This window comes from Caretta caretta, chromosome 28 (genome assembly GCF_965140235.1).
Source record: "Caretta caretta isolate rCarCar2 chromosome 28, rCarCar1.hap1, whole genome shotgun sequence".
Classification (NCBI taxonomy): domain Eukaryota; kingdom Metazoa; phylum Chordata; order Testudines; family Cheloniidae; genus Caretta; species Caretta caretta.
Genome location: NC_134233.1, coordinates 1015054 through 1022381, shown reverse-complemented (window position 1 = coordinate 1022381; position 7328 = coordinate 1015054). Strand labels below are relative to the sequence as shown.

General features: G+C 65.0%; 1 protein-coding gene and 1 long non-coding RNA gene across 15 annotated transcripts in view; one reads left to right on the top strand and one right to left on the bottom strand.

The window, feature by feature from the left end:
• The first annotated feature begins 1223 nt into the window (after positions 1 to 1223).
• LOC142070266 (uncharacterized) lies at positions 1224 to 3288 on the top strand. The gene is made up of 2 exons (XR_012666242.1): positions 1224 to 1285; positions 2225 to 3288. It is a non-coding gene; the product is annotated as an uncharacterized LOC142070266 (long non-coding RNA).
• MINK1 (misshapen like kinase 1) overlaps positions 2777 to 7328 on the bottom strand; it is a 61819-nt gene continuing 57267 nt past the window's right edge. For 11 of the 14 annotated variants that reach the window (XM_075123836.1, XM_075123838.1, XM_075123843.1 and 8 more), the window contains 5 exons: positions 6566 to 6666; positions 5955 to 6104; positions 5636 to 5795; positions 4771 to 4910; positions 2777 to 4296 (listed from right to left, as the gene is read on the bottom strand). In XM_075123836.1, the coding sequence (XP_074979937.1) occupies positions 4213 to 4296; positions 4771 to 4910; positions 5636 to 5795; positions 5955 to 6104; positions 6566 to 6666 (635 nt within the window). In that variant the 3' untranslated portion in view covers positions 2777 to 4212. Of the gene's footprint in view, positions 4297 to 4770; positions 4911 to 5635; positions 5796 to 5954; positions 6105 to 6565; positions 6667 to 7328 lie in introns of those variants that run through there. The other 3 variants (XM_075123839.1, XM_075123848.1, XM_075123849.1) reach the window with 3 other exon arrangements.

The window sequence follows — 7328 nt, the reverse complement described above, 5'->3', positions numbered from 1 at the left end:
CGCGGCCGAGTCCCCCTCCCGGCCGCGGCGGCTGGAAAAGGGGCAAGTTATTTTGAGGTTGATTCCGGCTTCCGGGGTGGGACAGACACTGGATCTCTCCCCCCCCCAGTCCACCGGTGTCGAGTCACTTTCCCACCCCCCCCCTCGCTGCACCTGTTCCCCCCACATCCCAGGGGCTGACAGGCCAGAGAGTGTGTTAGAGAGAGAGCCTGAGCCACCAGCCCCCGCTCCCCTCCCAGAGCCGGGGAGAGAACCCAGGAGTCCGGGCTCCCAGCCCCCCCCCCCCCGATCTAACCCACCAGCCCCCGCTCCCCTCCCAGAGCCGGGGAGAGAACCCAGGAGTCCTGGCTCCCAGCCCCCCCTGCTCTAACCCACCGGGCCCCCACTTCCTTCCCAGAGCCGGGGAGAGAACCCAGGAGTCCTGGCTCCCAGTCCCCCCTGCTCTGACCCACCAGCCCCCACTCCCCTCCCAGAGCCGGGGAGAGAACCCAGGAGTCCTGGCTCCCAGCCCCCCCTGCTCTGACCCACCAGCCCCCACTCCCCTCCCAGAGCCAGGGAGAGAACCCAGGAGTCCTGGCTCCCAGCCCCCCCTGCTCTAACCCACCGGGCCCCCTCACCGTTAGACGTTTTGCATTTTGTTTCCAGCCCGAATTCGCCTGGTTCCAACCCTCGGCCCGGGTGGGAGCTGCCTCTGCCAGTCTGAGGAGCCCGTTGTGAACATTCGCTCCCCGCGCCGGCCCTCACAGCCCGGGATCAGTCACCCCTTCGCCGCCGCGCCGTGCAGCTAATTGAGCTCCTGGAGTCTCTCACTCGAAGGCAGGGTTTTGAATCCTTCTCGCGGCTCTTCTCTGACCCCTCTCCGATGTACTCGCCCCCCGGCGGGTCGCCTCTCTGCCCGACGCGAGACTCCCGCTGACGCAGGCCAGGGTCGCATTCGCCCCTTTGCTCACAGCGTCGCGCCGGGAGCTCACGTTCCGCTGATTACCCACCACGCGCCCCCCAAATCTGCTTCAGAGCCGCTGCGCCCCCGGAGAGACTCCCCCGGCCCCTGTGTAGGGCTGACGCGCTTCGTTCCTTGTTGTGCACGTTGACATTCAAACCACAGTATGGGGCTGTGACCCACATCGCTCTGAACCGGGGACACGGCCTCTTCCTCATTTCCCACAATTTTGGGGTCACCTGCAATCTTTATTGGGGTGTTCTTATGTTTCTTATGTTTCACAGGTCCCTGAGCCCAGGACACCACCGGAAAGCGAGCTGCTCGATGACGATTCCGCGTTGCCAGGTACGGTCGAGACCGATCAGTTACCAGGTTTTAGTTCGTTTAACACGGGCCCTGTTCCAATCAAACCGTTCGGCGGTGCCGAGCCAAAGGCCTCACCGGAGTCCTCGTCTACTACGTCAACACTGTCACCCCCCGCTTCTGTTCTCGTCAAAAAAAAGAGATCAGATGGCTTGACAGGTTCTGTTTGCCACAATCCCATGTCAGTTTGCATTAATTACCCTGCCTTGCTTTATTAATCGAGTCCTGTATCAAGCTGCTCCACTATCCTGCCCACGATCCATGTCCGGCTGACAGGCCTCGAAATACTCAGGTCAGCCCGTTTGCCCTTTTTAAACACTGGCACAGCGTTGGGTTTCTTCCAGTCCCCTGGAACTTGCCCAGTGCTCCAAGAGTCACTGAAAATCAACACGAATGTTTCAGTGAGCTGCTCGGCCAGCTCTTTTAAAACTCTTGGTGGCAAGTCATCCAGTGGCTACCTTGAGCGAGACAAGGTGGGGGAGGGAATGTATTTTATTCGTGGGAGAGACGAGCTTTCGCGCCCCACCGAGCCCTTCTGCAGGCTGGGAGAGGGACTCAGCTAAACACACATTTCAAGGGACCATTTGAGGCGAAGTAGCCTGTTACCACCCCTCCAGTTATGGGGGCTGGGGGGCATTGGGATATTCTGAGGGTCACAGATCCAGAGGAACCGGGGAGCTGAAATTCATCACTGTGCCAGACACCCAAAACCAGGGACTGAGACAGGCTGGATGGATGGTTCAGTACAGCAGTTCCCCGCCCCCGCCATGACTGGTGGGGTGTTAACGGCCACTTCACCGCGAACGCTCCCTTGACATGTGTGTGAGCTCCTTGTCAGGCTTCGGTTTGTCCCCGATACAGTGACCACGCGCGTTCTTAACGCCGCCGGCTGACCCCCCCAGTTCTCCCTCTGGCCTTTAGCTTTCCTCATCAGTGTCCTACAGTCGGGTTTACATTCGGCCATGGTCATCCATTCGACGCTGCTCTTGCTGCCGGGCTGGCTTCTCAGCATCTTTCCTGGTGGCTTTTGAGATTTTCTTAAACAATCCCACTTCTCACCGACACGGTTCTGCCAAAATTCTCTGCGGCACCGGCCGGAGTCTGCGGGTGCCTGGTCTGGAGGTTACTACGCTTGGGCAGAAGAACAGGAAGGCGGCACGGGGGTGATAAGGACCCTCGGAATGAGGACGAGAGTTTACTCGGGGTCCTGACATTGTTGCAACACCCACTGGGATAGTGGGGATTGGCCCCGTGAACTCCACTTCCTCAGTGTGCCCTGGCTCTCCCCCCGGGCCCTGCCCCACCTACCCTGCCCCAGCTGCCCGAGACGAACCGGATCAAGCCACAGCCAGGGGCTGCCGCCAACTCTCCTGCTGGTCAGTGCCAACCGCCTCCTGCCGGCACCTCCCGGGGGTGGGGCTGCCCGCTGCCCGCCCCCCGCGGGGTAAATAACTCCGGACCAGGCGGGGAAAGTCATAGAATTTGGTTTTTTATTAACAGATGAAATTTCAAGGCCACGGCGCGGGGTGGGATGGGGGGGGGGCTTGATAGATGCAAGCAACGTACAGAGGAAACTGAATACTGGGGGGGTCCCATGAACTCCATAACCCCCCCCACACTCCATATGGCTCTTGGGGGGCCCCCAGGCAGGACCCCTCAACTGCAGGCAGCGTCAGAGGGGCAGGGAGGAGAATCAGCATGCTGGCTCTGTGCCCCCCAGTTTAACCCTTGCACTGCTGCTGCAGCCCGGCTCCCATGGGGCTGGAAGGGAACTGGTGCCCCCTAGAGGGGACAGGTTCCTGCCCCATTCCCCGCCCCCCTGAGCCAGCCAGTCCCTGCCCTAGGACCAGCTCTCCTGGATCAGTTAGAGAATAACCCCAAATCTGCCCCGGGGGGTGTTCCCGGCCCCCCACGAGATGCAGTCGGGGCTTTAAAGTGCTTTGTTAATGAATCATTGTTACAAAATAAAAATAATTAAAGCAAAATATACACAGAGCCCGGAGGGGCCATTCCGCCTCCCCCCATGTCCCCCGGTACATTCGCCCCCCAGACGCCTGCGGCGGGTCGCCCCCGTCTGCCCGGCCCAGGACCTGCAGGGGGAGGAGTTCTGGGGGTGCACAAGGCAGTCTGGGGGCTGCTTTGGGGGTTCCCTACCACCACCGCGGCTCCGACCCAGGTGGCGGGAAAGGCCCCATCCCCCCTCTAAGCAAAGTGAAATTGGCACAAAGCGCTGGGTCTGCGCCCCCCGGCCACTCTGAGTCCCCTCCACAGGGGCGTGGCAGGTGCAGCGCCCCACAGCGACAGCACTGGGTCCCCCCAGCCTGGGCCTGCGGCCACCTCCCTCCTTGTGTTTCATCGGGGGGGTTGCCCGTCACCCCACACACGCCTGGGACCCCTCGCCTGGCACTGAGATGCGCCCACCTCCGGGGCGGGGCGGCGGGTGACCCGGGGACCCCTCGCCCGGCGCCGAGATGCGGCCACCTCTGGGGCGGGGCGGCGGGTGACCCGGGGACCCCTTGCCCGGTGCCGAGATGCACCCACCTCTGGGGCGGGGCGGCGGGTGACCCGGGGACCCCTCGCCCGGCGCCGAGATTTCGGCCCGGCTATGAACAAAGCAGGTCCCCATGAGTCGGAGGAGGGGGCGGGCGAGCGAAGCGGAGGGCAGTCAGTCTGTCAGTCGGGGGGGACACACACTGTCACCATGGAGATGCCCCCCCGAAGCAGCATCAGACATGGGTGGGGGGGAAGGCGATCAAGGCATCAGTTCTGCTGATTGGTCGGTCCTGATCCTCGCTGGCTGTGGGGGCGGAGTCTCCGGCATAGGGATCCAGTGTCTGAGGGGGCCCCGCCCCTTCCCTCCAGAGGCGGGGCCAGTGCTGGGGCGGAGCCAGCACCAGGGGCGGGGCCTTTTACCAGTTCATGATACAGTTTCTGTTGAGTGTCATGAAGTAAACCTGGCTGCTGCCCCCGGAGCGGACGGAGGCGAAGAAAACCTGAGGGGGAGCAGAGCAGGAGTAAGTCTGGCATGCGCCCACCTCTGGGGTGGGGCGGCGGGTTTCACGGGGACCCCTCGCCCGGCACCGAGACGTGCCCACCTCTGGGGCGGGGCGGCGGGTGACCCGGGGACCCCTTGCCCGGCGCCGAGATGCGGCCACCTCCGGGGCGGGGCGGCGGGTGACCCGGGGACCCCTCGCCTGGCGCCGAGATGCGGCCACCTCCGGGGCGGGGCGGCTGGTGACCCGGGGAACCCTCGCCCGGCACCGAGACGCGCCCACCTCTGGGGCAGGGCGGCGGGTGACCCGGGGAACCCTCGCCCGGCACCGGGACGCGCCCACCTCCGGGGCGGGGCACAGCAGCTGTCGAACACCCTTGCTGCGGGGACACTGGGGACAGAACTAGCTCTGGGGAGACCCCCCTGCTGAGCTCCCTGCCCCACTCCCTGCCGCCCGGCGCCCCCTAGGGCCCACCTTGTCGTTGCGCTCGCACAGGAACTTGAGGCGCTGGGCCCGCTTGTGCATGAAAACCCCGTCCAGGTGCCCCGTCTCCACGGAGCGGATCTCGATGGCCTTCTCGCCCCAGCCCATGATCTGGTTGGAGCAGATGTACGCTGGGGGGGGGGGGGGGTTAGAGAGTCAGGGGGGGACCCTTCCTCACTGGACCCAGGAGTCCTGGCTCCCAGCCCCCCGGCTCTAACCCACCAGGTCCCTCTCCTCTCCCACAGCCAGGGAGAGAATCCAGGAGTCCTGACTCCCAGCCCCCGCTCCCCTCCCAGAGCTGGGGAGAGAACCCAGGAGTCCTGACTCCCAGCCCCCACTCCCCTCCCAGAGCTGGGGAGAGAACCCAGGAGTCCTGACTCCCAGCCCCCACTCCCCTCCCAGAGCTGGGGAGAGAACCAAGGAGTCCCGACTCCCAGTCCCCCCCGCTCTCACCCACCAGCCCCCACTCCCCTCCCAGAGCTGGGGAGAGAACCCAGGAGTCCTGACTCCCAGCCCCCGCTCCCCTCCCAGAGCTGGGGAGAGAACCCAGGAGTCCTGACTCCCAGTCCCCCCCGCTCTCACCCACCAGCCCCCACTCCCCTCCCAGAGCTGGGGAGAGAACCCAGGAGTCCTGACTCCCAGTCCCCCCCGCTCTCACCCACCAGCCCCCACTCCCCTCCCAGAGCTGGGGAGAGAACCCAGAAGTCCTGACTCCCAGCCCCCCCCCGCTCTCACCCACCAGCCCCCACTCCCCTCCCAGAGCTGGGGAGAGAACCCAGGAGTCCTGACTCCCAGCCCCCACTCCCCTCCCAGAGCTGGGGAGAGAACCCGGGAGGACCCAGGCGTCCGGGCTCACCCACGGAGGTGGGCATCTCCCCCCACTGCAGCACCACGTCCTTGATGATGCGCCCGTAGGTGTTGACGTAGACGCCCTCGTCCTCGTAGCAGAGCAGCATCTCCATGCCCTCCGTGTTGGGCAGGAAGATGATGGCGTGGGGCGTGATGTGGGTCTGGATCTGCCGGCACAGGGCAAAGGTCAGGGGGCAAAGGGCACCCACCCGCCCCATGGCCTGACCCCCCAGTGCTGTGTGGGTGCGTGCACGCCCAAGGCCACCCCGGCGCCCACTTGCGTGGGCATCCCCCCGTGCCCCGCCCCCATCGCCCCGCCCCCTCACGTGCACGGGGATGTAGATGTCGTAGTTGTTTCCTGAGTCCACGTCAATGGCGTGGAACCCGGCGCACGACCCGTAGATGACCTTTAACCTCTGACCCTCCTCCACCGTCAACTCCACCAGCAGCGGCCGGTGCGGCAGGTCTGCGAAGGACTGAAACGGGGGGGTGGGGAGTCAGTGTGCGGGGTCAGCCCCCCGCTCTAACCACTGCACCCCACTGCCCTCCCCAAGCTGGGGAGAGAACCCAGGCGTCCTGACTCCCAGCTCCCACACTCCCCTCCCAGAGCTGGGAGAGAACCCAGGAGTCCTGGCTCCCAGCCCCCCCTGCTCTCACCCACCAGCCCCCACTCCCCTCCCAGAGCCGGGGAGAGAACCCAGGAGTCCTGGCTCCCAGCCCCCCCTGCTCTCACCCACCAGCCCCCACTCCCCTCCCAGAGCCGGGGAGAGAACCCAGGAGTCCTGGCTCCCAGCCCCCCCTGCTCTCACCCACCAGCCCCCACTCCCCTCCCAGAGCCGGGGAGAGAACCCAGGCGTCCTGACTCCCAGCTCCCACACTCCCCTCCCAGCGCCGGGGAGAGAACCCAGGAGTCCTGGCTGCCAGCCCCCCTTGATACCTTGAAGGCCATGAACTTGTGGTAGGGTTTGGGGGCCCAGGCGTAGACCTCCACCGAGTTCTTCAGGGCGATCACCAGGAACTTGATGCGCTCGTACTTCACTGCCGAGAGAGCCGGGCCCCGGTCACTCCCCAGCCAGGGTGCGGCGCCATGGGGCAGGGGGAGCGGAGATCTGGGGGCCAGTGCGGGGGCGGGGCTGTGCTTCGGGAGGGAGGAGACCAGCAGAGCTGGGGGGTGATCTCTTACCCGTGCAGTAACGGGGTCTGGCCGGGCCGCGGGGGGAGGGTGGGGTATGGCTGTGCCGTGGGGGGCTCCCTTACCCCCGCGCTACTGGGGGGTGGCACCTACAGGCGCAGACTCTAAGATCACGTCGGTAGAAACGCAAAGAATGAAAATCACCGTCGGCCGGCGTACGGAGGGAACCCTCATTTCCGTCCGTCTGATCTTCGTGCCCCCCACTTTCCCGGCGGCAGGCGGGCTGGGGCGCTACGCGGCTGTCTGCTGCGAGCCGTTAGCGCCGTGGGGTGTGATTGGTCAGAGAATCACCTTCCCACGTTCGGATTGGGCGGACGGACTGCCGTGAAGGGGTAGCTCAGACCATTACTCGCTGAATTAGGGGCAGACAGGAAGGAAGTGGGGCTTGGGAAATAGGGGCAGACAGGAAGTTGGGCTGAAGCTCGCTGGAAGATCCCCCCAATAACCATCCGACTGTTCGCACCTTCGGAGTTCGGGTGTTGATGCGAGAAGGACCAGGGAAGTGGGA